This window comes from Amphibalanus amphitrite, unplaced genomic scaffold (genome assembly GCF_019059575.1).
Source record: "Amphibalanus amphitrite isolate SeventyFive unplaced genomic scaffold, NRLGWU_Aamphi_draft 000481F_arrow, whole genome shotgun sequence".
Taxonomy (NCBI): domain Eukaryota; kingdom Metazoa; phylum Arthropoda; class Thecostraca; order Balanomorpha; family Balanidae; genus Amphibalanus; species Amphibalanus amphitrite.
Window position 1 is genome coordinate 450,827 of NW_024881975.1, and position 16,919 is coordinate 467,745.

A 16,919-nucleotide genomic window follows, 5' to 3' on the forward strand; every position below is an offset into this window, starting at 1 on the left:
CAACTAGTAAATGTTTATTTCGATGTTTACCTGAGAGTTCGAAGAGTTTTATTATGGGGATATCTCGATATATTTGTACCAATTTGTACGCCAGTGTGCTTATGAAATTTGTTACACGTAATACCAACTAGCAAGTTGAATCGTTTTCCATAAAAATATCAATTGCAATAGAAAATCGATTTCAGTAAGGTTATCACTATTTTGATGTCAATGTCAAGAAAAGGGCTGTGCACGGTTTATATCAATAGCTAAGCCTTCTGTGCACTATCAGTATTGACTGGGGTCTTTTACATCTCAATTTTTAATCTGCTGTTACATATGGGTTATTAAACATAACCAAATACAACCTTAGTTTGCTACTCAAATGCAACCATTCTGCAACCAAGATGCACACAATTTGAATTGTAATATTTATTCGTGAAGTGTCATAATGCTACCTTGATTTGTAATGCCCTTTAAATTATATTTTGAGTGCTGAAAAACGCTTCTGTTATCTGTTTCTGACATCCTGATCCCTGTTTTTGTATGTGATTTATGTACCCCATTAACCCTCGCATGTGTAGGGGGGGGGTCGGATGGACCCCCCCCCATGGTTTTTCGCGAATAACTCGCGTAAAAAGCGGCCGATCGCGACGAAACTTTCAGTACCCTCGCATTGATCAATTTGACACCTACCCTGAAAATTTCATGACCCTGACCCAAATGACCTTTGACCTGTGACCTCTTTTCCGAGACCATGTTTGGCCGGAATCGCGATTTCGCGTATGTCGGCTCGCACTAGCCGCGTGTTTGCAAGCTTTTCGTGGTTTCAAACGTTCAAACATGTGATTTGATGTTACTCCCGTGTGTGTCAAGGTCACCTGAAGGTCATGTCAGGTCATTGACCTTTGGTGACCTCGGGTGACCTTGGGTCACTTTTTCGAGTTTTACATGTTTCTAGGCTAGTTTTTGGAGCTGAATTCGAATTTAGCAACCATTTGAACATTTACGAAGTAGTTTTGGTGGCTTCGTAACATGTTACGAAGCTGTCAGAGGCGGTTGACACGTACTACGAATACCTGTCACGACGCCTACTGGTTGACCTGACCTGACCTGACCCGACCTGGTCTAAATGCTTCAAGACATCATCTGTGATCAAAACTAACACGATATTCGTGATCAGCACCCCGAAAAACCCCTTAGCAGCCACACTTTACGACTTTCTAACAGGTCCCGATTTTCCCGACTTTGGGTCATTGACCTGACCTGGAAGGTCAACCAATGACCTAGGACCTTAAAATTGGGTATCATCGGCTTCCTCTCGTCACGGGCAACACGCTCGTTTTTTCCGCGAAGCTCTAGCTCGATCAGGGGCCAAACGGCAAGGGGGGGTCCAACCGACCCCCCCCCCCCCTACACATTAGAAGCTGGCAAACGCCGCACACATGCGAGGGTTAATGCTACTTTTTATTCAGGATGTGTCTCTTGGTCTGTCCTAACTTTTGTGCATATTTTCCAGGTTGAAGTGTGGAGGCACAGTCAAATTTGTACCTAATGTTTTTCATAAAATAATCAAACTCAAAGCTAGACATAACATATAGCACTTGATTTATTATAATTGAATAATTAAACTACAATTTCAACCCTCAACATGACCCAGCACTGCCTGATACTGTTATCTTCAGCCAAGGAAGGTAGGTTCTTTGCACCAAAATTTGCCAATTTTGTTCTTATTAGTTGGTAGCTTCTTTAGCTGTGGAGTATGGACCATCCACAAAATATTCACTATATCAAGTTCTATTTTGGATCTAACTGAAACCTCTCTGAAGAATAACTAAGAGTATGAACTATGAACACTACCATTACCTACTGCAGATCAGAACTATCATCTCATTACCTACTTGGTACCTACCTTCTCAAAGATCAGCCCAGGGACTTAACCCAAAGCTCCTAATGTTGATGCTGTCATACTTCTTTTGGAGCTATTTAATCAAAGAGTGGCCCTTGACTTGACATAAAGTTCCAGTGCTGATTTGATAATCAGTATGCTATGCCATCAGCCATGGCAGTTTAGATGCAACATGGTTATCTGAGTTGTGGTGTTACTGGTATGCTGTAACTTTGCAGGTGTCTCAGCACAGTCTTTCATCCAGTGCTGCACCCTGGTCCACTCCAGTTTCCAGGTTCAGCTGGCTACTCCTGGGGTAAGCTCTCAGTACCATCATCTCATACCAGCTTCAATCCAGTCATATTGAGTAGGTAATTATGCCATTTATGTCACTTATTTTAGAAGCTCAGAGCTATATCTATAGGAGGGTATGTAAGTCTATAGCCATCTGATCTGCAGTGTGGCCTTTTTAAACATGTAACATGAAGCCATGAATGTGGATCCACTGTTGATTGCCAAGAACATGACTTCTTCATTTCACATTTCACATTTCAGGGTAAATATCCAGAGTACCTGCACTCTGGCGATTCAACCACAAAATGGATGGAGGACTTCAAAACCAAGGCATTGGCAGTCCCCATGAATGTCTCCATTGTGGATGGTAAGCAATAATTGGCTGCCCACCATTGTCTTGAGAAAATGAGTTGTCTTTTGCCCATGTTTCATTCTCCAATCCTCAGTAAAGTGCTTCGTTTGTACCCATTCTGTGATGTTGAACCGCGTCTCACGGCGGCCGGTCGGTCGGCAGCGAGCCGCTACTCGTGTCTGGTGATCCCGCACTGTCCCGGCGCGCCGTACGACCTGGCCGCCAGCAACGAGGTGGCCCTGATCCTGGCGCAGTTCATGCAGCACTCCAGTGAGTACGGCGCGCGGCCAGCGGCACCGACGGCTCGGAGCCGGTCAAAGGACGGGAGGGAACGTCTCGGTGATAGTGGTTTCCCATACCTGCTACATTGCATGATTAAATCGAGACATCCAGGCATTTAAACAGCACGTGCACTGTACCACACTTTTCAAAGTTTAATGCAATGCTTTAATATTACAAGCCGTGTGGTTCAAGGGGTGTGGTTAAACACGTTGAACCACACGGCTGCTGACGTCACTATCATATAGTTGTGAGCTTTTTGGCAGGTATGGGAAACACCTTCCAGCCCTAAGGCCGAGAATTCAATAAATGTCACCTCGCTTTTTTAGCAAAATCACCTCGTACCTAACGGCCCTCGGATTTTTCGCTAAAAAACCTCGGTGACATTTATTGAATCATCCCGGCCCCGGGCAGGAATATATTATCCCATACGTCCTGCTATGATGATTGTTGAGCAGAGCATAATCAGTCATAAGTTTGCTATGATCATTCAATGTCTGGTGCACCCGTGGGTGATCTGTCGTACGGCAAGACGTGGGAAACAAGTCTCGTATTCAACTGAAAGCTAATGCTCTTTTGCGACAGGGTTCTGGCAGTGACTTCTGGCGATATTGAATTGACGTGGTCACGGAGAAGTTGGACTGTATCGTAGCGTTCTTGACGTGCCGCCCACACGTCACGTGTGTCCGTTCGCTTCCCATGCCCCGCCCTCGTTTTACCGTTCTGCCTGTGTGCTACAGAGCCGATCAGCGCGGTGTGGACGTTTGTCCCCTCCTCCCCCCTCTCCGCCCTCGTTTGACCGTTCTGCCTGTGTGCCACAGAGCCGATCTGCGCGGTAGGTCACGGCGTGGCCGCCCTCCTGGCCACGGCCAGCCACCCTCAGCAGACCAGCTGGCCCTTCAAAGACGTCTGCCTCACCGCGGTACGTGTCATGTGGCGCTGATAGTGCCGTGTTCGGAGAGCAACTCCTACCGAGCGGGTGGTATTGGTCACGGGGATGCGAAAAAGTTGATGGAAATGGGTGAGATGTTGCGAATTGTGATCTAGCCGGTCAGTGGTCACTAGCTTATGCTAGTAATCGTCATAATTCACTTCCGGTATTGATGATAGTTTGATAGGCCAGGTGCGGTAGCTTTAAAAAGTAAGTCAATAAATATTTACGGATGATTTCACTGTGATCTCCGCCCGATGCTATTAACGTGTAACCGCCTCACCAGTCCTCTCTCCCTCCCCATTCTGACCCCCCCCCCCCCCCCCTGTCGGGTGCCGCTGCAGCCGACGCTGTTCGACCAGAGCCTGGACCGTGACTTCTCGCAGTGCCCGGTGCTGCTCGAGGACGGCCTCAGGGACGGCGGCGCGCGCTACACGGGCGCAGCGCCCGGCGCACCGCACGTGGTCATCGACCGACACCTGGTGACCGGCCAGAACGAGCTCTCCACGCTGACCGCCGTACAGAACCTGGTGCTCATCTGCAACCAGCTCAAGTGAGCGGGGCGATCCGGGGGGGGGGGGGATGCAGCAGATGCGTCGCACAAGTTACGGTATGGGCTAGTCAGTTGTCCTGATTATTGTGTCACTTTGTAGAAGTCAGCTTAAACCTAGTGTTTGTTTCCAAATTATGTGATAATACGGATAAATGTGTTACAACGCACAGTGCGTAGTGCGTATGGATATTACCGATTGAGTTAGAATCGGTTTTCGAATCGCCTCTAATGAATGGTAGTGAGGAAAGGTCACAGGGCGAGCATCATATACAGGCCAAAATTCTGCTCGTCACGCGAACTCGGCATTCACTAACCTACTGCTTTGCCGTCCTCAGAAAAACGGGCTGAGTCCAGCCCTGGCGTCTCTCTGGGATCCTGAATCTACATCTCGCCCTGTGCCGGTGATAAGACATAAAGCACAGCGAGGACCGGACCTGTAAGCTACTGGGCCGCCGGCGATCGCCGGGAGATCACACCGCTGTGGGACACGGGCCTCGCCTCTGCGACCAGCAGCCTCGGTAACGATGCGAGGTCGAGCTAACCTGCTGTCAATGCATCGCTGCATACGTCACCGGCTGGGGACGGCACACACCCAGTCCACACACACGGCGCGCACATTCCAACGCCCGCTCGGCGTCGCTTCCAAAGCCGCGCGTCGGGGCGCAGTGTAGTCACCCACGCCGGTAACGAGTCGCGGGTGGCGTATTTTGCTATTGTTTTATCGGTGTACGCATATTGGCCCAGTGTGCCGCGCCGCCTGCTATACGAGAGAGCTGGAGTTTTACCAACGACTGTGTATTGTACCAAAAGAACGAGAATAGTATACAGAGTTATGCAATCTTCCTGTCGTCGGTATTTCCTGCACCGAGCGACACCGAAACGGGTGGCTGTGTCCGTAATGGCGTCCGTCTCCGAACGGCATCACAGTTCCCACACGGGAGATAGACCGCTGCCACATATAATAGGGATCGAGCTACACTCACAACCTCGCGCAACTACGCGAACTACCGCGCCGGCCGTCACCGCTGCTTACAGAGCCAATGCACATTGCACCGTTCCTACTGTCTACCACCAAACAACAGTTAAAGCATACACCAATGCGTGGCCATATATGCCCTATACATATACGTAATTTCGTTATCACGGCGCTCAAAACCAGAAATAATTCGATGTAAACAAAGCGACAGTTTCAGAAAACGATGGATTCTAAGTAGGAGCACGACGGTTGTGCAATTCATAATAATGTGACATAAAATTGAGGAAAAGGAAACCAGGCTGTGCACGCCTTCTTCCCCGGAACCTGCGGATACCGTGAGAATGAGACAATAAGGTCGTAAAATAGCGGGAGCGTCCCCCACCATGACTCCCATAGGTCGCGGGGAGCTGACACCTCAGACGCTGAGGCTAGTGGAGCTTGCAGCTAATCGAAGAGAGGATTCCACAATATGAAAATATTTTTAAAAGGTGCATTTGTATGCAAACTATCACATAACTAAATCGGAGCCTTGGCCTCCTCGCGCCCAATAAAACTTTATCCACCAACAGCCGTATAAAAGGAGCCACATCCAGACGGGTTCCATCTGCGTTTGGCTCGGCGCGCGGTGCGGAGATCTCACCGGGCCCTGACTGGCGGCACGCCGCGATGGAAGCCTGGAGTGAGAGAGGGGGAGAGACAGCCGGGCGGCCCGAGCAGCGGCCGTGTACCGCGCCGGGGCACTACTGCTTGGTCTGAACGGGCACCTGGTTCACCGTCCCCGTCTGCTGCTGCTGCTTCTGCGCCGGCACCTGCTGCTTCTGCGCCGGCACCTGCTGCTGCTGCTGCTGTTGTGGAGGCTGCTGGTATTGCTGCTGCTGCTGCTGAGGCGGCTGCTGGTACTGTTGTTGCTGTTGCGGAGGTTGCTGCTGGTATTGCTGCTGCTGAGGAGGCGGCTGCTGGAATTGCTGTTGCTGTTGCTGCGGAGGCTGCTGGAATTGCTGTTGCTGCTGCTGCGGAGGCTGCTGGTACTGCTGTTGCTGCGGAGGCTGCTGGAACTGCTGCTGAGGCGGCTGCTGGAATTGCTGCTGCTGCTGCGGAGGCTGCTGGAATTGCTGCTGCGGGGGCTGCTGGTACTGCTGTTGAGGCGGCTGCTGGAACTGCTGGTTCTGATTGGGCAGCTGCTGCTGCTGCTGCTGCTGACCGGCCGGCAGCTGCTGCTGACCCTGCACGGGAACCGGCTGTCCGGCGGCGTGCGGCTGCAAAGAGAGTACAATGTACGTCAGGCGACGGTACCATTTTTAGACGAAAGCGCTACTTCAGTTGCAGCTCCGCGTGAAGAGTTTGTCTGTGCGCAGGGCCTGCGGACTGACCTTTACAATACCGCGACCGGGTGACGTGATTCTAAGTAAGCGTTCGCTGTTCGATACAAGTAGCATCGACATCAACCCTGCCCGTTGACAGAGTGAGTGCACTATCAGTCGATGACGGTGCGCTGCCGACTGCGCGGCTAGAGCTGCAGCACCCTACACTTCCATATTCTCCCAAACACCAGCCACCCGCAGACCCTGTCTATCGGCGGCGGCGCCCCGACTCACTGGCACGAACTGAGGCGCGATGGGCGGCGTGCCGAGCCCCTCGTGTCCCAGGTAGCCCGGCGGCGGCTGGTAGCCCAGGTGCGGCGGCGGCATCTGCAGACCGCGCGGCCACGTGACGTCACACACACGTGCAGTGACGTCACACATACAGACGGACACACAGCCAGGCAGCGTACGGGGAGCTGGTTAGGCGGGGTAAGCTGCTGCAGGGTAATTACGGGTGCAAAAAGTGGTGGTGCGACAAGCCGAATGCAGAACAGTGTGGGAAATCGTGTCAGATAAAACCGGTCTTAATCGTGACTCGAAAGGCGTGACTGGAAAGGCGCAGACAATAAGGAAAAATATGCCTGTTTCGGCAGTGCTTCATAATTGTAATGAAGTAATTTACCAATTCATGCTAGGTAAGATAAACGCTCAAAAAGTTATCATGAGCTGCGTTCATCGCTGAGCTCATCGACAAGTGCGACTGACTGACACCTCGTATAATGAAATTCAACCAATTTTGAAAAAGAGAAAACACTGAAAATACTTCGGGATCGAATAAAACGGTAGCTCTGACGGGAAGCAGAGTGGACGTTAAAGGGACTATCCCACCTTCAAAAAAGTCCCGTTTAGGATTCGGAAATGTTACTCGTGATATTGTGACGAATTCTGCATGTTTTTACGCGTTTTCATCGTATACTTTTTGAGATATTGCGACTTTTATATTTCATCGTGACGTCATTTAGATCGGATCTGTGACGTACTGAAGGATTTACTTCATGTCAGTGTGGGGGAAATTTGGCAGCAAATATAGGTATTTGCTCTCAAATATGACTCGGCTCATACAATAACAAAAGTGTCTCTGATTGGCTTATTCGTAAATCAAGTGATACTTCACTTGAACAGGCGTTCAAAAGGCAAATGACGTCATCAGATTACCGTTAATGGTTAAGAGATTGGGCCTTGCGCAGGGCTCATTTTCAAATGAAGGGAACGAATTTCTTCAACACCACGAGGGCGAGGGTTGCAACCAAGATAGATAGTGGTTTCTGGACCTCGCCGCAAACTTGGCTATCTCAACTCAAACCTAATGTAAAGGTGGGATAGTCCCTTTAAGGTTTATCATGCTCTACTAATGTTAATGTTAACAATGTTAATAATCATCAGTCAATGCAATTATTGTGATCGACAGCCGCTAGCATGCGACGAGCACATCTGCGGAACTTCAAAACTGGCGCGAACAACAGCCCAAACAACGCGCTAAGAGTGTCAACAGTGCAGCGTCGTTAGCACATTCCAGCTACGCGGTGACGCAAGAACAAAACAAAAAGCCGGTTGTCTAGGGTTAACCACGCAGACGGTGGCGCAAGCGTATCAGCTCCACTTCTACAGCCACTCGTTAGCGAGTCAAAACTACCGAGCTGTAAAACAGTCTGCCGGGGGCAGGGTTGGCATTTTTGCCGGCAAAAACTAGTTTATGCCATTTGCCGGTTTAAACCGGTTTAAACCGGCAAAAAGTGGCAAAAACTGGCAAAAACTCAGAAATATCACAATGCTATGCCTGAACATGAATTTTAACACGAAACATTTTAAGGAGAATTCGGTGAAAGCTTTATGCTTTCAAACAGAAGTGACATTGACCATTGAAATGCTTCATAACTCAGAAACATTTTCATGGGCTTTCCATAAGGAGCTAGTAAGATGCCTTTTGGGGGTGACAAATGAGCCAGTGCAAGGGTGACTGGGTGAGTCCTGCACAAGTGCACAATCAGAAGTACGAAGGGGTAGCTGCCACTGATATGCGCACGGCACCGCATGGCACCCTACTTACCGTGGCCGTCTTGCCCCACTCTCCCCTACATGGAAATACATTCCGTTGTGGATGTCTACTGACATGCATAGACATTTTAAGCAGGGATAAGTAATGAGGCAAACTTCAGAATGTTTAGTGCATCTCTATAACTACCAGAAATGCATTTGTACATTTCAAATCCATTCCTAACTAGAAAAGTTGTAGGTTTGACCATCTGAGGTTTAGCCAGTTTTTGCCAGTTCTTGCCACCAGGGTTTCTGCCAGCCGGTTTAAACCGGTTAAAACCACTGGCAAAAACCAGTTTTTGCCACCCCCTGCCAACCCTGGCCGGGGGGGGGGGGGGGGCGCTCGGCGGGTCGCCGGTACAGAGTACACGGACCCTGTCGTCGCGCTCACCACGCCCATGTTGATCTGCCGCTGGATCTCGGCGTGCCGCTGCTGCTCGTACTTTTCGTACTCCTGGCGGGCGAACATTTCCCGCTCGTTGACGCCCTCCCAGCCCTGGTCGGCGCGGTAGTCCTCGTGCTGCGTGCTCGCCAGAAACTCCTTCAGACTGGAGACGGCGGGGAGGGGTAGCGTCAGAGACTGGGCGTTGGGAGAGTGGCTGGAATTGACAGGGCACTGGTGGATGCTGAAGAGTTACTTACTCTACTGATAAAACCAACATGTCCGACCTGATGAATTATGCGTCCCTTGCCCACTACATGAGGCCATCCCCGTCCCCTCCGTCCCACCTGATGAACCCGTCGCGGTCGGTGTCCACCTCGGCGTAGGTGCTCTCGCGCATCTCGTTCATCTCCTCGTCCCGCTCGCGCGGGTCGTAGTCGGTGCCGTTATAGATCTTGTCCAGCTCCGTCTTGAACAGCGCCATCACCTCGTTCTGGTCCAGTAGCTCGTTACCGTCCACGTCTGCCGAGGGGGGAGGTCAGGGTCACAGTGGTGACAAATCAATAGGCTAGGCTACTTTGTCGGGTCAGACACATTGCCATCAGTGCAAACACAGTGCCAACGACGGACATGACATTGGAATTAAATTTACAGTACATAAGTTTGTCACGGTGACATGTTAACAACGAGCTATTTCCCAATAATCCCCTGCACAGTGCACGCTTACCGCTGAGGGAACCCGAAATCACGAACCAATTTATTTGGCCAGTTTGTTTTCCTCATTACCCTGAACGAATATTTTACGCTGCCAACACAAGTTCTCGGTGACCGTTAAACCCAAACACTTCCATGCATTACTTCGATGTATCATGAAAAGTTATCAAACATTTCCCATTTCAAAAGGGCGTTCCACGTGCGCGGTACTGACCGTGCATCCTGAAGAATGTCTCGGGGTTGAAGTCCTCCCGCTCCATGTGGTCCTGTTCCTCCCACACCTCCTCCAGTTGGTCCTCGCTGAGAGGATGGTGCACCTGCGACTGAGGCCCATATCACACACTGGTATCCCGCCGACAGTCACCAGTACCATCTCCAGTGTACCTTTACCTTTACATTGATTGCGGGGGTATTGGTCGAGTTCAAAACCCAGGTCAACTGTTGGGCGCAAAATGGCCTTAGTAGTCGGCGCGCCCTAAATACCTAATTAACAAGCAAACCCAGGCCATTATTTAGGCATTCGTTACTTAATTTACAGTTTGCATTCATAGCAACGTATACTGAATCGAGATTCTGAACTCATCAATGCCTCAATATCGATAATATCTAACAGTTCAACCAAATAACGCAGACGCTGGCAGCGATGTGCAATTCACGATCCTCACACATATTGTCTCCGTCGGAGCCATTACCGGCGGAAGGTAGGGTCACAGTGGAGGGGCGGCTGGAATCCCGCCTCTGACCGTACCTTCGGGTGCTCCTTCTTCTTTTTGAGCTCCTCCTCGTGCTTTTTGACGGCCTCCTTTTTGTGCTCCTCATCCAGCGTCTTCAGCTGCTCCTGGTACTTGAACTCCTTCTCCATCTCGTAGCGTTTGAAGTCCTCGCGTCGCTGGCGGTCCAGCTCCTCCAGGTCCTTGGTGGTCTGGGGAGCAGCAGACGCACATAACCCGTCAGCTCTGGCGGCGCACGGTCTCCCCGCCCGCCGCGGACCGGTCGGAGCTCCCCCGTCCGCCGCGGACCGGTCGGAGCGCCCCGCCCGCCGCGGACCGGTCGGAGCGCCCCCGTCCGCCCGGGGATTAGCGGCAGATCGGGGCTGCACGGCCAGAGTTCGGCCCCGCAAGGCCAGGCCAGACCGCCGCTATCTGATCTGGACAGAGCCGGAACGCAACAGGTTGACTCCGGCTCAACTGAACAGTAACACTGCGGCGCCAGAAATGCAGTGATAAGTTCGTTTTCAGGATAATGACAATCATGGCGACATAGATACGCCCTATACTATCACTCACTGTCACGCATTCGTCACGATAATTCAGGACCAGTACCTAACACACGCTGTGAGGAGACAGATCAGACCACTCCTCCGCCATAGTCTTACTTCGCTCCATCCCCTACCTTGTGTATCAGCTTGCGGAGGTCTTCCTCTGAAAGAAACCTCCACTCACCTTGCGTAGTTTGCGCAGGCCCTCCTCTGAAAGTACCCCCCCCCCCCGCTACCCCCCTCCCCTGCCGTCCCTCACCTTGTGTATCAGTTTGCGGAGGTCCTCCTCTCTGAAGGTGTGCGGGTTCCGGTGATCCAGGTGGTGCGGCTCCCTGATCGTGTTCCGGTCCAGCCCGTTGGACAGCTCGAACGCCTCGGTGGCCTTCCGCCGCAGCCGGTCTAGCTCTATCCTCTTCAGTTCGTCCAGCTTGGAGCGGATGGACGGGTCCACCACGTGCAGCTTGTCCGCCACAGAGCCAGACTGAGAGGGGGAGAGGGAGGGGGGGGGGGGGTCAAGTTAGGTCATCGGTGCAGCCTTTACAATGAACCTAAATGTGCATGGGTATTGTAAGGGTATTGCTAAATGCTAGGGTATTGCGCCCCCCCCCCGCGCTCCCGGAGGCCCTGCTCACCTGAATGTCTTCGTCAGTGGCGTTAGCCAGGATGTCCTTGAACTGGGCGTCCTGCTCCAGCATCTTCACCACCTCCTCCAGGTAGTTCTTGTACTCGAGGCCCATCGTCTGCCGGAGCATAACACGGCGGCACGTGACAGGGGAGTAGAAACGGAGCACGATACGCTCGTCTTCCGTAGGATGGTGCGGTGGTATGGTCCCAGTATGACCAGCGTATGGTCTGTGTATGATCAGTGTATGGTCCGTGTATGGTCTGCCCATGGTCCGTATTCCGTGTATCGTCTGTGTATGGTCCGTGTATGGTCCGTGTATGGTCTGCCCATGGTCCGTACTCCGTGTATCGTCCGTGTATGGTCCGTGTATGGTCTGTGAGTGGTTCGTACCTCGGAGGTCATGTTGAGCTCCTCCTCTGTGGGCTGGTGTGGCGGGGGCGGTTGCGCGCGCGGCGGCGGCGCCACCACGGCAACCACCAGCGCCAGCCCGCAGGCCAGCTTCAGCAGCGCGGTCATCGCAGGGACGGCCTGGGGACAGAGGTCACAGCTCACTGACCCGGCGAGAGGTCACAGAGGGCACAGGTCACTGACCCGGCGAGAGGTCACAGAGGGCACAGGTCACTGACCCGGCAAGAGGTCACAGAGGGTACCTACAGGTCACTGACCCGGTGAGCGACCAGTTGGGCCACAGGTCACTGACCGGGGTACCGCAGACATCGCAGCGACGGCCTGGGGAAAACCAGTAAATTCACTCATTGGTCTTCAAACGGCAGAAATCGCAACTGTCAGGGGCCCGATACTGACGGGGATCACGTATCACAAATACGGTACGCACCGAGGCCAGTCGGCCCCTCCCCTCCTCCCCCTCCGCACACACCGAGTAATCGGATCCGGTGTGCCCGCCCCGTCACCGTCCGGCCAGCCGATCTCAGCCGCACCTCCCCCTGCCCCCCCCCCTCTGGGAGCAGCCGCACCTCCCCCCTCTGGGAGCAGCCGCACCTCCCCCTCTGGGAGCAGTCGCACCTCCCCCTCCCCCCTCTGGGAGCAGCCACGCCTTCCTCCTCCTCCCCTCTGGGAGCAGTACGGGGGGTTCATTCAGACTTACTGCAACTAACTATATCGTCACCAGCGCTGGGGGCAATAAAAGGACCACACCGTCGGCGCTATTCTGGCCATTTCCTCGCGGAAATTCTGTCTTCTGACCCCGTGAGTGTGCCGTTCAAAATCAGGATAGACATCGATCTACGTGCGTGGCGTTAATCCTATCTCATTGGTTAGCCGTTTGCATCGGCCAACCCAGTGTTTACATCTCATGGACAATGCGCAACACTCCGTGGCTGGGTGACGTCACAGTCGGAAAGCCCGGCCCGCCGTTCGGATGACGTCACTCACGGAAAATCCCGGGGTTTCAATACACGCTGGTCCGATCAACGGATCAACGTCGGAGATGCAGGATCAGCGCGAACCACCAGACACACCGTCCGGCAGCCTGCGGGGTCCGCAGGAATATACGCCATACATACGGTCTTGGCGGCGGTGCAGGCTAGCGCAGATCGTGTAAATACTAGGTAATCCCAACGCGGAAAAACATCAGGGCCCTGCTTCACGGCCCGACGTTGCGGTACGCTGGCTGCGCTGCGCTGCTGCATTGGTATAGTGTTTGAAACGAATTCGGCTTGACGCTCCAGCGCTGCGAGTGTCCGAGTTTTTTTATGTTTCCCCTTATACACCGCTACGCATAGCGTGCTGCAGCGTAGTGTCGTGAAACAGAGCCCACCACCCAAGAGATGCATGCAGGATAATGGGTATATGGTATTAACATCATGGGAGATTGGACAATCAAGAATCAAAGCACATTATATAGGATCATCTAGGCTATGACACAATAATTCAATTTCTCTTGATTTCATTCATAACAAAGAGGCCACCAGACTGATATCCTTATATCATAATGAGGATGCAAGACAGATCTGGACACTGTACATTGTACAATGCAACTCCCCTGTGCATTGCTATACAAGCAGTACTGTAGTATGAAGAAAAAATTCAATAGATTATTTCACATCCCTGCTCTTTAACTGAGGGGGCATCTAAAATGTAAATCATCATCCTCAATTTACACTTATCACATATGCCCAGCCATACCTAGCACACACATGTAATTAAAGTAGGTTGTACATAAGTTGAAGCACTGGCAGAAATCACAAAAACTTTTGGGGCTAATGTTGAGCCTGGAATAAGCATTTTATAGCCAGGTACCTACTACCTATGTGTGTAATCAGCATTTTCGCAAACCAACAACATGTAAAATTGAAAGTGACACAGAATCATAACAAACATCACTGGGGTAAATGAGTAACCAGAATTTTAAGCTGAAAGTTGTATCTTCTCTAGTAATCAGACTACAGCATGGGTATTTTAAGCTGAAAGTTGTATCTTCTCTAGTAATCAGACTACAGCAGCTGTTGCAAAGCAAGATACTTGACTGTAGTGCCCTGCTCACTGCTCAGACTATTGACTATTAGATGATCATAAGCAAATATTTCATAAAAACATAACTATAAAATATACATAACAGATTCATGAGCAACTCATGGAATGTAGATGTAAAATTAAGAATCAACAACCCAAAGCCAAACATAGGTTCCTATCTAACACATTAGTGGTGTTAGTAAATTTCAGTTTGGGTTGCCTTTGGTAAATCTGAAAGATGCAACTTGCAAACAGCTTGAGATGAGTGGTGAAATCTGAAAACAGGGCGTCTGGGGCGACTTGATCAAGACTCTTGAAATTGTCATGTGACAACCCTAAGCTTCAAGGCAGCTTAAGGTGAGGAATTTCACAGGAATCACACGATGCCCTCCAGCGCCGTTTTCAGATCCCACCAGATAAGTGGTCATTTTTAAACAGTGACAGCCATTACCTTGCCACTCAAACTGAATCACTTCAACTGGCGCAATACCAAGCTAATGAATAAAGAAAAAAAACTGCACAAAAGAAGCAGGCGATTCGCTCCCATATGGTCTGGGTCCTAAACCTTCGACCTGAAATACCATTCAAGGCAAGGCAAGAAATTGAAATATCAAATAGGACTTGACTGTAGGACAATGGTTTTGTGCCGATTGTTCAGAAGCTCAGTGGCGGATCCAGGGGGGGGCAAAATGGGCATTTGCCCCCCCCAAACGGCATGATTTTAACATTACGCCTATGGACGATGCATGGAAAGAATCGATAAATTTTTATGGTTTGCCCCCCCCCCCCAAACCTCTGAGCTGGATCCGCCTCTGCAGAAGCTTCTGTTGTGGCATACGAACAAGAACGGATGGAAATCACTCACCTATTTACTCTTAAATGTGCAAAGACCGGACAGCTCTGTCACGGCGGTCACGGCCAACACCACATTCACACCACATCGACAAATGGATTGTTTTGGAAAGAGGGTTATGTCCCGTCGGCGCATGTAATGCCTCGTCAACCTAACAGCTGTTCACGTTTTTGCTACCATATGAGGCTTTTGTGGGGTGGTATTTAAATTCATTGACGTCCATCAATTGAGCAGCAGATTGATATTCGCGAATATCAAACTAAAAATTCGATATTCGGACGGGGAACGCAATAACTCAAGAACCAGTGAACCGATTTTGATGAAAATGCCCTCATTCGATTCCTCGTTCCTTATTGCAGGTTGACAGCGATTTCCAGGTCACAAGGTCATGACCTTCAAGGTCAGGGTCAAGGTCAAAGGACGGGGAACGCTCTACAGCCTTAAGTTACCGTCCAATTGACTTGTAAATGGTCTCAATCGATTCCTCGACCCCGATTCCAGCTTGACAGCGATTTCCAGGTCACTAGGTCATGACCTTCAAGGTCAAGGTCAAGGTCAAAGGACGGGGAACGCTCTACAGCCTAAAGTTACCGTCCGATTGGCTTGTAAATGGTCTCAATCGATTCCTCGACCCCGATTCCAGGTCGACAGCGATTTTCAGGTCACTAGGTCATGACCTTCAAGGTCAAGGTCAAGGTTCGCGAATATCAAACTAACAATTCGATATTCGGACGGGGAACGCAATAACTCAAGAACCAGTGAACCGATTTTGATGAAAAGGCCCTCATTCGATTCCTCGTTCCTCATTGCAGGTTGACAGCGATTTCCAGGTCACTAGGTCATGACCTTCAAGGTCAAGGTCAAGGTCAAAGGACGGGGAACGCTCTACAGCCTAAAGTTACCGTCCGATTGGCTTGTAAATGGTCTCAATCGATTCCTCGACCCCGATTCCAGGTTGACAGCGATTTCCAGGTCACTAGGTCATGACCTTCAAGGTCAAGGTCAAGGTCAAAGGACGGGGAACGCTCTACAGCCTAAAGTTACAGTCCGATTGGCTTGTAAATGGTCTCAATCGATTCCCCGACCCCGATTCCAGCTTGACAGCGATTTCCAGGTCACTAGGTCATGACCTTCAAGGTCAAGGTCAAGGTCAAAGGACGGGGAACGCTCTGCAGCGTAAAGTTACCGTCCGATTGGCTTGTAAATGGTCTCAATCGATTCCTCGACCCCGATTCCAGGTTGACAGCGATTTCCAGGTCACTAGGTCATGACCTTCAAGGTCAAGGTCAAGGTCAAAGGACGGGGAACGCTCTACAGCCTAAAGTTACCGTCTGATTGGCTTGTAAATGGTCTCAATCGATTCCTCGACCCCGATTCCAGGTTGACAGCGATTTCCAGGTCACTAAGTCATGACCTTCAAGGTCAAGGTCAAGGTCAAAGGACGGGGAACGCTCTACAGCCTAAAGTTACCGTCCGATTGGCTTGTAAATGGTCTCAATCGATTCCCCGACCCCGATTCCAGGCTGAAAGCGATTTCCAGGTCACTAGGTCATGACCTTCAAGGTCAAGGTCAAGGTCAAAGGACGGGGAACGCTCTACAGCCTAAAGTTACCGTCCGATTGGCTTGTAAATGGTCTCAATCGATTCCTCGACCCCGATTCCAGTGTGATAGCGATTTCCAGGTCACTAGGTCATGACCTTCAAGGTCAAGGTCAAGGTTCGCGAATATCAAACTAACAATTCGATATTCGGACGGGGAACGCAATAACTCAAGAACCAGTGAACCGATTTTGTAGAAAAGACCCTCATTCGATTCCTCGTTCCTCATTGCAGGTTGACAGCGATTTCCAGGTCACTAGGTCATGACCTTCAAGGTCAAGGTCAAGGTCAAAGGACGGGGAACGCTCTACAGCCTAAAGTTACCGTCCGATTGGCTTGTAAATGGTCTCAATCGATTCCTCGACCCCG

General features: G+C 50.9%; 2 protein-coding genes across 14 annotated transcripts; one reads left to right on the plus strand and one right to left on the minus strand.

Moving 5' to 3' along the window:
- The first annotated feature begins 21 nt into the window (after positions 1 to 21).
- LOC122392310 (glutamine amidotransferase-like class 1 domain-containing protein 1) lies at positions 22 to 5,116 on the plus strand. Of its 9 annotated transcripts, none has more exons than XM_043387018.1 (8): positions 22 to 85; positions 1,499 to 1,673; positions 2,107 to 2,183; positions 2,423 to 2,528; positions 2,676 to 2,783; positions 3,614 to 3,714; positions 4,068 to 4,276; positions 4,612 to 5,116. In XM_043387018.1, the coding sequence occupies exons 2-8, from the start codon at positions 1,631 to 1,633 to the stop codon at positions 4,622 to 4,624; spliced, it is 657 nt and encodes a 218-aa protein (XP_043242953.1). In that variant the 5' UTR covers positions 22 to 85; positions 1,499 to 1,630; the 3' UTR covers positions 4,625 to 5,116. The 9 variants fall into 9 exon arrangements, with proteins under 9 accessions (XP_043242953.1, XP_043242951.1, XP_043242954.1 ...); XM_043387016.1 differs by having other exon boundaries at positions 57 to 75; XM_043387019.1 differs by lacking the exon at positions 22 to 85 and adding an exon at positions 213 to 282.
- On the minus strand, positions 5,056 to 15,156 carry LOC122392309 (nucleobindin-2-like). 5 transcript variants are annotated; one of them, XM_043387009.1, is made up of 10 exons: positions 14,964 to 15,156; positions 12,017 to 12,154; positions 11,634 to 11,741; positions 11,261 to 11,482; positions 10,492 to 10,665; positions 9,958 to 10,066; positions 9,377 to 9,551; positions 9,039 to 9,195; positions 6,848 to 6,940; positions 5,056 to 6,508 (listed from the first exon to the last, which is right to left on the minus strand). In XM_043387009.1, the coding sequence occupies exons 2-10, from the start codon at positions 12,140 to 12,142 to the stop codon at positions 5,993 to 5,995; spliced, it is 1,680 nt and encodes a 559-aa protein (XP_043242944.1). In that variant the 5' UTR covers positions 12,143 to 12,154; positions 14,964 to 15,156; the 3' UTR covers positions 5,056 to 5,992. The 5 variants fall into 5 exon arrangements, with proteins under 5 accessions (XP_043242944.1, XP_043242946.1, XP_043242945.1 ...); XM_043387011.1 differs by having other exon boundaries at positions 9,958 to 10,060; positions 14,964 to 15,117; XM_043387010.1 differs by lacking the exon at positions 14,964 to 15,156 and adding an exon at positions 13,019 to 13,115.
- Positions 15,157 to 16,919: the final 1,763 nt, after the last annotated feature.